The sequence below is a fragment of the Falco punctatus genome (assembly GCF_963210335.1).
Source record: "Falco punctatus genome assembly, chromosome: 8".
NCBI classification, from domain to species: domain Eukaryota; kingdom Metazoa; phylum Chordata; class Aves; order Falconiformes; family Falconidae; genus Falco; species Falco punctatus.
Genome location: NC_137588.1, coordinates 14172919 through 14186424, shown reverse-complemented (window position 1 = coordinate 14186424; position 13506 = coordinate 14172919). Strand labels below are relative to the sequence as shown.

General features: G+C 39.6%; 1 protein-coding gene across 1 annotated transcript in view; it reads left to right on the top strand.

The window, feature by feature from the left end:
• The window catches only part of CCNYL1 (cyclin Y like 1), a 34436-nt gene that overhangs the window by 4310 nt on the left and 16620 nt on the right, over positions 1–13506 (top strand). The window contains exons 2-3 of the mRNA XM_080400206.1: positions 9680–9754; positions 11830–11864. Of these exons, the coding sequence (XP_080256332.1) occupies positions 9680–9754; positions 11830–11864 (110 nt within the window). The remainder of the gene's footprint in view (positions 1–9679; positions 9755–11829; positions 11865–13506) is intronic.

Here is a 13506-nt window from a genome sequence, read left to right as displayed (position 1 = left end):
CAGCAGTTTTGGCAGAGGTTTGCCAGGTTCACATGAGCCAAGGGGAAAATTGTTGACCTGCTGAACTGGTGGGACAAAATGACCTGGTACCTTTACCTGGAGAACTTGAGGGTGGGTGGGTGGTGAAGAATGACAAGGGAAGAGACAATCAGGGATGAGAGAGAACAGCAGATGGGATCAGGAGAGGTGCTGGGTGGGATACAGTCATCACACAGAGGGTAGATGGGAAGCCAAATGGAAGGGGAATTTGAAGAGGAGAGTTAATAGAGCATGCGGTGAGATTTACCAGAACAGGCTCAGGCAGACTAGTGTCTAGAATAACTCTTCGAGCACCTGTGTGTCTGATTTTCTTTCTTCAGCAGCCCCCTGGCTCTCCAGAGGCTGTGCCATGCTGAAAGGGGCAAGCTTCAAGTTGCCTGCATGCCGCAGTTACTAAACAGTGTTGAATACGAACAGATATTTGTGATCTGATTTCACCAGCTGGTTGTCTATGAACCTCCTTGCAGAAGGTCTAAATACTGTTCATTTGCTCCTCTCTTATATAATGTCAGCTTACTTCAGGCATGTGGGTGGAGGTGTTTTTTTCTCCCAGTTTTTGGTTGTTTTTTTTTTTTTTTAATCCTGGTTAAAATGTTAGTAAGTTAAATAATAATAGATTAACACTTTGATGCAAGGAGTCAGCTTTTTGATGCCAACGGTTTTCAGCACAGGAAAAGCTTAACCATCTCATGCTGGTTTTTGTGCCTCTCTGTTGGAAGATCTGTGGCTGCATAGGCTGGCAAATACCGTAGTCTAGTTAGTCAAACATGAAATTGGGGGTGAAAATCAACTGATGCTATGGTCCCTTTTCTGGTGCTCCTTCTCGGTTTTTTCCTTGTATTTGCAGAGTCTGTCACTGAACTTACCCTCGCTGCTCTTTCCCAGAACTCTCAATATCTCTTTTCCTATAACTGGCTAGGAGTTAGAAAGGTATTTGTAGCAGTTACAAATAATACGTGATCATGACCAAACGTGAAGGAATTGACTCTTCCATGTTGTTGGCTTAAGATGCCTAGTGTCATGGCCTTTATGAAATGATCTTCGAAGTGCCTGTAGTGGAAATGACAGAATCACTAAGTCGTTTAGAAACAATGATGAAATTGATCTAAAAATTTGGGAAGTGGAAATAAAAGAAATCATTGCCATAGTATAATATCTGTATTTCTGTTCTTATGCTTGGGTACTGCTGACAGCTAGGGAATCCTCTATCCTTTTCTCTCTTCACTGAATTTTGGAGACTTCTGCAGTGAGCAAGTTTGTGTAAGCCTTGGGTTTTTAAGAACAGTTGATATGGAACATATATACATGAAGCTCACATGGAGGGAAACAGATTTGTTTTGGTGAGTGTTTCTTCAGACATCCAGTACAACAGCTATGACAACTGTGAGATTTTCATAAAATGGGAAATAACTGAAAGGAAATAATAAGGCTAACGTGAAGGGTTTGATGAAACTTGTGGAACTAAGGAAACTGAATTTTTTCATCTTGACTTTTTTTTTTTTTTTTTTACTGTTTCCATGTAACTTATCTCTAGGGTCCTTTCCTTTTCTGGCTTGCTTTAGGAGAATTGCTCTTCCCTCCCCTACCTGTCAAGGGTAGATGTCGTAAAGCAATAGAATTTTTGTGGCTAGAAGTATCTGCTCTCTCGAGTGTGATCAGGGCGGTGAGGTCATACTGAAAAGCTGACTAACAGGGGAACAAACTCTTGCACAAGCCAACAAAACACAAAAACCTAACCTACTCCTCCCAGATTTGCATTACATATTAAATGAAGGTTTCTAACAACATTTCTTCCACATACAGGAAGAAGTGACTCTGAGATGCAGGAGGAAAATTCTACCAAACATTAAGAACCCCAGCCGTGGATCTGTAGATCCTTGCCAATTAGCTCATCTTGAGATTTCTATTCTCTTTGGGTTTTCTTCATTACAGCTGGAGTTTGAATGCCCACTTTTATTTCACTCACTAGAAAAGTAATGTTTAAAGAGGAAAACTCTCAATGTTTTGACTTGAAGGGACAAACAAGTACGCAACTGGCTTAAAAAGCTTGGCACCATTTATTTAAATGTGTAATAAAGCCAGATGAGTAAAACTGAAGATCATACTTGCAGGTGATGCAAATATCAGGGTTACCTTAACAATTTACACAAAAATCCCACTGTCAACCAGGTAGCGTTCTGCATGTTTGAGCTGTGTGGTTTTTTTTAAAAAAAAATAAATAAAAAGCGGCTTTGCTTCTGGAGCAACAGAACACAGCTTGGAGTTCTGAAAGGGTCTTGCGTCATTGCAGGAATCAAACATGGTGGTTGGGTTTTTTCCAGTGTGAAAAGTCATCAAACATGCCAAGCAGACTCTAATTATTGTCTCTCAAAGACATAAAAAAAAATATCTTTAAAACCGTTGAACATGTTTTGTTATGCAGATAGTTATTTTTCTTTCATAGAACAAACTGCAGGTAAGCTGGGAACACACAAAGCCACTGTGTTTGAACTTATGCCTAAAATGGCACAAAACTTGATGACACTGTTAACTTTCATAAAAGCTCAAACTTAATTTCAAGTTTGCATTAATGCAAACAATTGGAAGAGCAGAAAAACCACAACATATGCCATCCCATCAGGTGGCATATGACACCTTGCACACAGTACAGTGCATCTTATTTTGGTTACCTGCAGACACTAGATGAGACTGAAATTTATGGTACTCACCTGTTTTTCTTTCTGAACCATGTCTTGTGATAAGTAAGGCAGAGAGCATGTGAGGAGTTATGGGAAAGGCTTTCCTTACACTTGCAGTTATCAGCATGGATCTGGGATTATAAGATTTGGTTGATATGTAACATGTTAGAAAATTTTGTTTTGGCTTAACTAAAAAATTAGAGCCGTGGAGTTCTGCTTTAGCTTCTGATGGTAGTGAATTGTGTTCTGTGTGAAGGTCTATGTGGGGAATAAAAAGTGGACAGCATGGGACCAGTTCTTTCTCTTACCTTTTTAAAAGGTCCTATGTTAAATGCAGCACAGAAACGTTTGTCACTTTAAAAGTCTACCTTGTGAACTGCTGTTTTCCTTCTAGTTCCAAGATAAAATTGTAGGGGCACCTAGTTCTCTTCCCTTATAACTGGTCCTTGCCTTCACTGTGGAATTTGGGGCACTCCTGACATCCTGCTGTTCAGTCTAGCTAAAATGTGTAGAAGTGATTCTAACCCTGGCAGGTACATCATGAAAGCCACAGAAGCCCACTTGACCTTGTTCAGTCCCAAAAAGGCTAGCAGCTATTGTGTGCGGTGGAACAGATCTGTCGTGTTTCCCCAACAGGGCCTGTGAACCAAGTGCAACAAGATCATGTTGGGATTTGTTGTGGAGGTCAACGACAGTGGCGTGGATTCTCCTACACTTTAAGAAATGCAAGAACACTAATACTGTATTGATTTTCCTAAACCGTAGAAATTAATATAGAACTTAAACCCTGTCTAGCCCACAGTATTTAATAGATGGTTTACACTTCTGCTTTCTATCTGAAATGCTTACTGTGTCAGTTTCTTGTTGCACCAGCACAACTTAGGAGTGTGGTGTAAAAGAACAAATAATTCCCTCTTAATTAAGAGAGCTTGTTGTGTATTGAAGTAATTTCTGCAGCCTTCTGAAACATCATAGTCCGCTTAGATACGTGCCAGGTATTGGTAATGATATTGCTGTGTTCTCAAAGCAGCGCTATAAAGAACAACTGACAGATCTTAACTAGCTTTCTGTCTGTATTGTGTAAAGTCACAATCTTTAGAAATAATCATTTAACAATGAGAGTGGTCAAACACTGGCACAGGTTGCCCACCCACAGAGCTTGTGAAGTCTCTGTCTGAGGAGACAGTCAAAACCTGACGGAGAGAGTGAGTCCTGGACACACTGCGGAGAGAGTCCTGGACACACCGCGCTAGCTGGCCCTGCTGGAGCAGGGCTTGGATTTAGGTGATCTCAAGAGGTCTCTTTCAACCTAAATAGTCCCTCTTTGTGTGAACAAAGGCCACCTGTGTGGGTTGGGTTTAGTTGGTTTTCTCTCTGTATAAAGAGTTCATTTCCCCTGTGGAGCTAGGAGTGTTTTTAAGGGGCCTATGCATATGCAAGTGTTGGTCAAGACACTTTTCACCAAGATTCTCCCTCAAAATAGGGTTCCTTTCTGAGAACTGGTTGTGTTTGAAAGCACTTAATTATGTGTATATATAGGTATATATATATATATACACACCTTTATGTATTCAAATTTGCTTGTTTTAGTTAGGAAAACAGAGCAAGTTTTGTATCTTTTGAGTCCATCCCATTATGGAAGAGATGTAAATTGTTAAAGGTGAATAATCGGGAGATCAAAGTTCTTTCATTCTGTCCAAATTTGGGGAAGGAGCCACCCATGGTGTGTTTAAAGGATAGACTAACCTGTGTGTAACTGAGGGCGTAACAGGAGAAGGCAAATGGAGAACAACCTGTGTGCTGGGTGCTGTGGTGCGTTCACTGTGGCTGGTGAGGAGGAAATGAAGCAGGTTGAATTTAGAAACCAGAGTTGTAACTTTTAGGAAAGTTTTTGGTAGTAGAAATAGGATAGCATAATTTAAAGGACAAATAATTTTATATGAAGTTATTGTTAGGAATAACGTTTCTGAAATGCATTGGCAAATTTGTTAGTCTAATTTCTTTTAATTTTTAAATCTTTATTGGGAGCTTTTAAGCAACTTGCATCTTCCACACTGTAAGCTAATGAAATACAAGGGAGACTCAAACATTAATCAAAGCTGGTAACCCAGTGAGCAAGGGAAGAAACTATTTATGGCAAAGAGATGATACAATGTTTTAATGCTTTAAATATGTGGTGTATCCAAATGTTACTGCTGTCTAGTAAAGCAGAGGATGTGGCTAAAATGAACAAAGGGACCGCAATAACTCAGCGTTCTAAAGTAGTGAAGTTTTCAAAGGGCTGCTACTTAATAACAGTGACATCTTTGACTGTCAGCTTTATTCGTGAAATGATATATGTAGTGTGATGCAGTGTGTAACATGTGTTCTTAATCGTTAGAAATCACTCGTGGAGGGGTGTAAAACAGTAGATAAATAGGTAGCATTATAAATTCATAATACCCACACGCATTCTTATATGGCATAGATGAATAAAAGTAAAGTCTTAATGCGGATTTTGTGTTGAGGGAAGGACGTAAGAGCTTGAGCTAGAGGCAGAGGTTTGCTTTTAAAAGTAATGTGATCTGCCCTGTGGGGGACCACATGCTCTTACCAGCGCGCTGAGCACACAGCAGTAGCAGAGGTGGCTGAGATTGTCTGAAGGGCAAGCAAGCTGCAAGGGATTCTTTAAAATGAGAATGTTGAGAGGGGGAAGCAAGTTCAGGCTTCTCTGTGCTCCAGTTGGAGACAGGGTTGATCGGACAAGCTTGGTAGTGCCACGTGAGTAAACGGCACTGAGAGATGCAGCGAAATAAAGGGAAAAGCTGTGTTTAATATGTAGCTCTCGGAGAGGTGGAGGGCTGCTGTAGCGTGGAAGTGTTACTGCGCTGTTCCCACAGGCTTAATTTCTGATGGAAATCTTCCCTTCTCACCTCTTCATCGCTAAGTGTGAGGGTCCAACAGAAAATGTGTTTTGACTTCTACTGAGTCAGTAGCCTCTAGAACAAAAATCTTTTGGAGTAGTTTTCTTGCTCTTTATATCTTCTTGTTGCTTCTCTCATTTCTCATTCTTGATTCTGCATGTTTTAATTCTCGTTATTTCGTTCATCTTGTGGCATATCATGTTTCTTTCTTTTTCTGTTAACTTTCTGTGAAGCTTGAGCTTTCTGTCATGCATCTTGTGATGTAGATCCTAATCAAGACCCTTATTTTCAGGGCTAGGTATCTTGGGTTTGGACTTACAAGTTCTACCAGGATGAAGTATTAGGAGTTATGCTTGGTTGTGAGTCAAATTGTTTGCAGGCAGATTTATCTCTTCCGCTGGCTTTCCTTTAGCTGTGTTTCCCATCACATTTTGCCTCTTTTCACGTCCTTACCTGCCTCTTGCCTTATGCTTCCTTCATTAGCTGTATTGCTGTTGCTTTTTGGTATTTCACGAGCAATGCTGGCAGTTTAGAAAGAGCAAATTGTGTGACTGATTTTTCCATTGCTTGGGAAAAAGCATTGTCCAGGGAGAACAGCACAGAAGAGATGGTCAAAATTCTCTGGCTGCTTAGAAGAGGAAAGCTACAGTGAAGTGGGCTACTAAATGCATCTTTCTTTCCTTGCAGTGTCTTGCCAGACAAAAGCAGATGTACTGTTTCTGCTAATGCCACGTTATTCTGGGATAAGAAACCTAGCTACAATTAGTCTTGATCACTTTTTGTGGGGTTTTTTACTGGGGCCTGCACAATGTGTCTTTGACTTCATTAGTACCGTAACTCTGGTTGTATAATCTGTGGATTAGTGTGCTATGAGTACTGATACACAGGACTTTGTCCAGCAGAAAGCATCTTGTGTCTGGCAGAGGCACTGTGGAACTGGGGATAGTGAAAGGAAAATAGACTTCACTGTTTTTCCTCTCCTCAGATGTGTGGCTCTACTTGGGTTCAGGGGGACAAGTTTGACTTGCGTGGCCATGTCAGTATTGTGTGCCTTTGTGCATCCTGCAGTGCTGCAGGTCTGAGACCCTTCTTGTCTGGGATGAGAGTTGGCTGCATTTGCAGTGCAGGTGTTTTAACTCTTGTAGTGCTTTTAGCCCTAGACCTGATTTCAAATGTCTAAGCAGCGTGGATATAGGGACTAGCAGAGCACAAGAAAAGGCAGAAACTGTAAGAAGTGAGCTTTAGCAAGTCATATCATTGCAAAGTAAATCAAAACCTTGGGGAAGTCAAGATGTTGGTGTATTTTTTTTTTTTTTTAGAGGGTGAGGGCAGGATGGGCGTTATCCCGTACTGTCTCTTCCTTGGGGAGAAAAGCACCTGTCTAACGTTAATTTGTCAGTGACCTGGAGGAGGCAACGGAGTGTGCCCAAATTGCAGATGACACCCAACAGGGCAACAGTCAGTACGCTGGAGACTGCTTGTCCGGGGGGGCCTAGGTGGGCTGGAGGGCTGGGCCAACAGGAACCCAATGAAATCGAACAAGGAGAAACGGAAAGCGCTGTGTTAGGAGTTAATGAAGTCAGCAGCCCCTTTCCTTCTGTTGGCCTGTGCTTGTCTTTGCCCGTGCTGCCTCCCCCTGAATATCAGACAAGTCTCCTACAGGCCTACATGCTCTTCCCTACGGAGCGAGCCCCGTAGCCTCGTAGGCATTAGTCCCCCCTCGGTGGGAAAGGTGATCGGGTTCTGTGGACCCTTCTTGGAGGTTTTGAAGACTCGGCTGGTTAAAGCCTTCAGCAGCGTAATTATACCTCATCGCTGACCCTGTTCTCAGAGAAGAGGTTGTATGGGAGGCTTCCTGAGGTCACTTCTAACCTGACTGACTCGTTCTGAAAGTTGCTGCTGAACTGTAAGTGAATAAATTCTGAGTAGTTTGCTCTGTTTGCATCCTAACTTGCTAATCATTATTTTAGATCTGCATATTTTAGTCTTGTTCTGCCTGTTGATGTACTTATTTGTCAGACCAGTAAAATATTGCCGTTTCTTAATACCTCCTTTCTCAAATCTAAAAAGTTGTTTAATATTTGCCATTATTAGTGAATTCCTTGGTCTTTGTCAAAGTTTGTTGGGTGGTTTGGTTGGTGGTTTTTTTGCTAAATCAGAACTTGTCAACATTGTGGACAAATTTGAAACAACAGTTAACACTATTTTGTTGAGATGTTACAAACATATTTATATACGTTTGTACAATATTTATACAATATATATATATTTATACAAATATTTAAAATGTGCCAGTATGGCATACTACTGCATGCTGATTTGTTTTTTTCCAGAATCAAATGTGTGTTAGTGGTACCTCAGGTATGAGCTGTAACGCGAATTCCATTCTAGGGCTTCTAAACCAGGACTGCTCATACTAGAACTACATGATTAAATACAGGTATCTGTTCACTGTGTACCATGAATGAGCACGGTAAGGTGAAAACAGAAATACTGGTTTTGTAGGTTAGCTTTTAAAAACTGCTTGAGATGGTCTGCTTTCATAGCTGACTGGCCGTTTTTGAGAGGGGGCAAACGTGAACAACTGAACAGTTTTTCTAGATAGATGTTGGCTACCTTACACAGTACAGATTCAAAATTACAGTGTTCTGCATCCTGGACCAGTGTTTGAGCAGTAGCGTTTGTCTAAGGCCAGTTATGGTGTACACCAAGTACTTGGAAAACAGAGGTCTGGATACCAGTGTTGTGTACCAGTGGGAATCTGGAATGGGACGTCTTGGGGACACACACACCTCTGCAATTACGTCCACTCGCCAACACATGAGGGCTGTGGCTGTACTGTGAGTTAGGTGCAGCACAAAACATTTGCATAGTTAAGATTTCCAGCACCAAGACAGTTTGTGCGTACTTTGGCTACTATTCAACCAGAGTTCTATTGGTTGAGTGCATAAAATTCTCTTAAGTTTGTGGGGTTTTGTTTTGTTTTAATTAAAAGTTGATAGTGATTCTTAAGGGTGTGGCAACTGCATTGCTGTAGCACCTTAAACACTAATGTGCGAGTTTGTGAGCTTGCATGCTTTTGTGGTTAGTGTGGCGTAAGTAGCACGCAGGAAGATCAGAATGCAAATTTGCTCCTTCCAGGATGTACAGGATCACAGATTATTCTGTTCATAAGTTTGCTTAAGTCAGTGTGTCTGTAGTGTGACTTCCTCAGAACAGCTGTTTCTTCTGTCAGAGCTAATGCAGCTCAAAATTTCATCGTGATGTTTACAGTTTCATCAACAAACTTTTTAGTAATCAGTCCCATCTTAATCTAAGGGAGTAATAACATCCTCATTAATGTCATCACTTGTTCATTGTGGCAAAGGATTAAAGCAGTCATTTTGTTCTTCAATAATTACATACTAGTTGTAGAGAGTTTTTCTTGAAATTCCAAAATAATAGAATAGTGTAAGACCCATGTTTTGGTATTTATCAGCACTGTAAAAGTTACTTATTAGGTCCTTTTATAAGACTGCAGAGATTGTTTCCTGCCATATTGGGTACCTAAAGCATAGAGTGAAAGATCAGCAGCGTCCTCTTTCTTTCTTCTTTTTTTTCTTTCTGTCTGTGTGTTTTTGTTTTGTTTTGTTTTAAATTATGCTCTTGATAAAGTTCTAGCTTTCTGCCCTCTACTGAGCACAGGCTCCACATCCAGCTACCCTAGCATGCAGGAGTGTGTACTGACTTTTGAAGATGTTTTTTGTTTTCTAAGATCTCCTTTTCCAGATTTTGTTTTGGTAGAAACTATAAGCTACTTCAGAGCTTCATGGCAATAGGAATAAGTCCACAGGCTTTTTTTGTTTGTTTGTTTGTTTTTGTGTTTGGTTTTTTTTTTCCCAGAAAGGAAGATGTCAGGTTTTTATTTATCATGGCAAAAGTAAGGGTTTGCGTTAGAGAGGCAGCCCATTCTGGTCTTGTCTCCATCACTGTGCTTGAGCTTGTTAAGGCTGGGTGGGAATTGTTGCAGTAATCAACTTCTGTTAAAGGTGTCTCCTTTTTTTGTCCTTTCTGTTTCAGATTTAGCCTTGGAATCTAATCCATCTGATCATCCCAGAGCAAGCACAATTTTCCTGAGCAAGTCTCAAACAGATGGTAAGCTAAATTTTTTTCCAATTTAAAAAAAGGCAGGAGGAAACCTGGAAAAATAACTATTTTAATTATACAGCTTGGGAACACTTAAATTGCTTCAATTCTTTCAAAGCATAGAAATTAATAATTTGCATGTTTACACAGAAATGCTCAAATACCAGGAGATTTCAGAGTCTGGATCCCAATAGTCTGAAGCAGCATGCCTTTCTTCACTAGTGTTAGTTCAAGCTTCAAGCAGTGGTGGGCTTTTTTTATGACCAAGGACTGTTTCAAATTAAATTAAAAAGTATTTTTAAAAAAAGTTAAAGGATGTTTCTTTGCAGATCCCTTGCTTACTTAATAAAGTCAATTGTGAACAATACTATAGCTTGTTAAAAAGTGGAGGCATTTCCATATTGTACAAATAGAAAAGAATTCTGACAATGGTAAATTTTGAAGTTGCAACTAAAAAGGGTTTTCAGATATTCTTTTAAAAATGCTTCTGTTCCTTTTATAGTTGGTTCTTGTTGGAAGAAGTTTTTTCTTCGCTGTTTTTTCTAAAACAGTGTTGCACTTGAGATTGGATGTGTTGATGGAAAGCTGCCATGTGTCTTCTACCTTGGCATAGCTTTATCACGGAAAAGTAGAATTATTTTGACAGATCTGTCAGTTGCAGTCCTGCTATTCAGAGTCTTATGGCAAGAAGTAAAATTGTCAGTTGTATCAACTTTGTAATGCTCAGATGACCTGTGAGCAGTGGAAACAAGCACTAGCATGATTCTCCCAAAGCGATGATACCAAGGAAGTGTAAGTCTCTTTTGTTGATGCCTCCAAGGCCAGTCCTCAAACAGAGGATCTGACCTGCACATTTCAAACGCCTGTTAGGTGACCGCTGCTGAAGCTGCAGTTAGTAAGTTGACATAGTTCTTGTGCGTAGTTCACAGTGCAGCTTCGCTGTGCAGCCTTTCAGCCTTGCTGCAAGTAACATTCAAACTACATGGACATCCATCGTGGGGGTAGTATTGCTTTTAAAACATGATTTGGTATTCTTCAAATTTAATGGAATGTATACACCTGTGTTCATATGGAAAAATGGTCTGCTAGGTGACATAACTACTAAACTATTCTCTGAAGTTTGTATTAGCTGGATGAATTGATTTTTAGAGGGTGTTTTTATGGACAAGTCAGGCATAATAATTTATTTTCAAATTTCACTGGATTTTCTTTGGTTAACCCTCCATAGAACTAGTAGAATTAATATCTTTAAGTTCTTTTATTGATACATTATCAGGATGACAAGTTTTGATTTATGCAAAAAGACCAAAAAAAATGTGGATAATCTCTTCCAATTGTTAATTTTTCTAAATACATTAGAGACTGTGTCCTGCTAACAAGTGGTAATGTTCTGAAGTCAAAACTTTGGAGAAGTCACCTGTCCAGGCTGATCACGTTTGTATAGCTTTCTGCATGTATGCAACTCTCAGCTCTCCTCTAACAGCACTGTTTTACTGCTACCCTTACAGCTGGAAGTTAAACCTTGCAACCTTTGTTGAAAGGCTGATGTAGTTTAAAATGATCAAACGACATGGTTGCAGCTATACGATAAATAGGCATGGCTTGTGCCAGCATCTTCTGCAGAAGGTAAAAAGATACTTAATAGGAGGAGAGAGAACACATACGTAGTGCTGGGAAGTGAGCTTCCTCCTTGTGTGTCTTTGGCAGGTTCAGTGTGCGATGTTTTTACTTCTGATTGCTAAGTGGTTGCTGTTGGATGTTGGACATTTGAACTATCTGAAATCATCCATTTTTTTGTGATGCACAGCATCTTTTAAAAGCTGAGATGTTTTCCCATTAGTGTGATGAGTAGAAGCAGTTCCTAAATGTGTATGTGGATAGTTGGAAGTAATATGTAGTTTACTGGCTTGATAAAACTCAGTGGTTTTTTTCCTCCAACTACTTTTCCAGACATCTAAAGTCAAATTTGAAACCTTTAATACTTATGTGCTTCAGAAGACTAGGTTAATAGAATGACTTTATTGAACATAAATTGGAATTGTATTTTAGAAAACTTCCAGTTTACGTTCTCTCCCTCTTTCTAGTGCGAGAGAAGAGGAAGAGTAACCACATCAATCATGTAAGTAAACAAATTCCTACTGTGCTATATAGATAATACAAGCATATTAGGACACAGACAAATTCAAGAGACAACTGTAGTAGTGCTAGGTGTATAGTCCTACACATGTTCCAAACCCTCCTTAGCAAAAAGCCCCTGAATTATCATTGCCTGTCTTTAAAAAAAAATAAACAGGCACAGTATGGCAGAGTATAGAATGGCTGATGTCAAAAAGAATAAGAACGGATTTTTTCTTGTAACAGTCTTGAGTTTTCAGAGCAGTAGAGGAGAAAACAAGTCAATCTCACTACATTTTTTTTTAAATAGAAATAAAACTGGCTTAACTTATCAGTGGAGATAAGTCTTAAATGACTTGCTGTTTGAGCATCACTACAGGACTTACTGTAAGGAATGTATCCAGCATGAAAAGGGAATGATGAGCAAACAGCAGCAGCAGCATGATAAACAAGTGATAGTCCATTAGTTTTACAATCTGAAAATATGCTCTAAGCTTCTCCAAATATTAGTTGGTTTTGACCCCTCACTTAACAAAAAAAAAAATACAGAAAAGATGTAATGTCATTAATAAGTGGATAAAAAAATGATTGATTAGTGAAGCTAAGAATGGAAGTTACTAATACAAAGCTTAAAAAATACTGTATAGTGAAGTGTCTACTGATAAGTTACTGGTAAGAGAATGATACTTCAAGTCTGTTGTATTTAGTATGATTATGGGGGGTGGTTCTTTTTTGCTCTTTCTTTTTCTTCACTTTTTCTTTCACTCACTCTATTCCAGCTTCAGTCTGCCAGCAGCAAGCTGAAGCGTGATTGGATTATTTTTGCTGGCAAACTTCAGCTGGAATGGGAGATATTCCCGGGCAGCCATGGCATGGTGAAGGGTGCCAACATTGTCATATGGAAGACTTTCAAGTTTTTAGACAAGGCATTTAAAAAGATTCTGGCAAAAACTAATGAATCCTGAATTGCTTGATTAAAACTCTTCCCTCAATTATGATGTCCTAGCTCATCAAGTCTACAGGATTAGGAGAGATCATGGAACATACTGCTAGCTCTAAAGAGTAAAAGTAAGGATAATAGTAACGCTTTTATTTCCAGATGCTAAACAATACATGGGAGAAATGAGCAACGTCAGGAAGAGGTTTCTTTTTTTTCTGAAATATAACAAGACAAAACCCCAAATGCAAAATTGTCTCTGCAGGCAGTGATATTGAATAACCAGAAAATGTAAAGGTATAGGATGTAAAAGAAAGGACAAGGTTATTATGGAGTCACAGTAATAGAGTACATCACAGAGAGGGAAGACTGAGACCTGAACTGGCAAGAACGGAATGGAAGAGAACTAAGAAAATCAGAGGACTTGCTGCTTTACCTGCAGCTATTTCTGCTGAAAATTACTTACCTAAACCCATCACGTTGTATATTACAAGGGATGATTTATAAACTTATCGTACACAAAGGGTATCCTCAGGAACTTGATAGCTATAGGGTAGCTTACATAGCAGGAGCACTCATCTACAAAGACCTCCTCTGCAGTAACTACTTGAGTAAAGCCAGGATTCAGTGTGGTAAACCAAAACTTACAGAATCCCTCTTCTTTGAATTTTTTTCTGTTCTTCCCCTCCCCCCCCATCCCCCTCCCCCC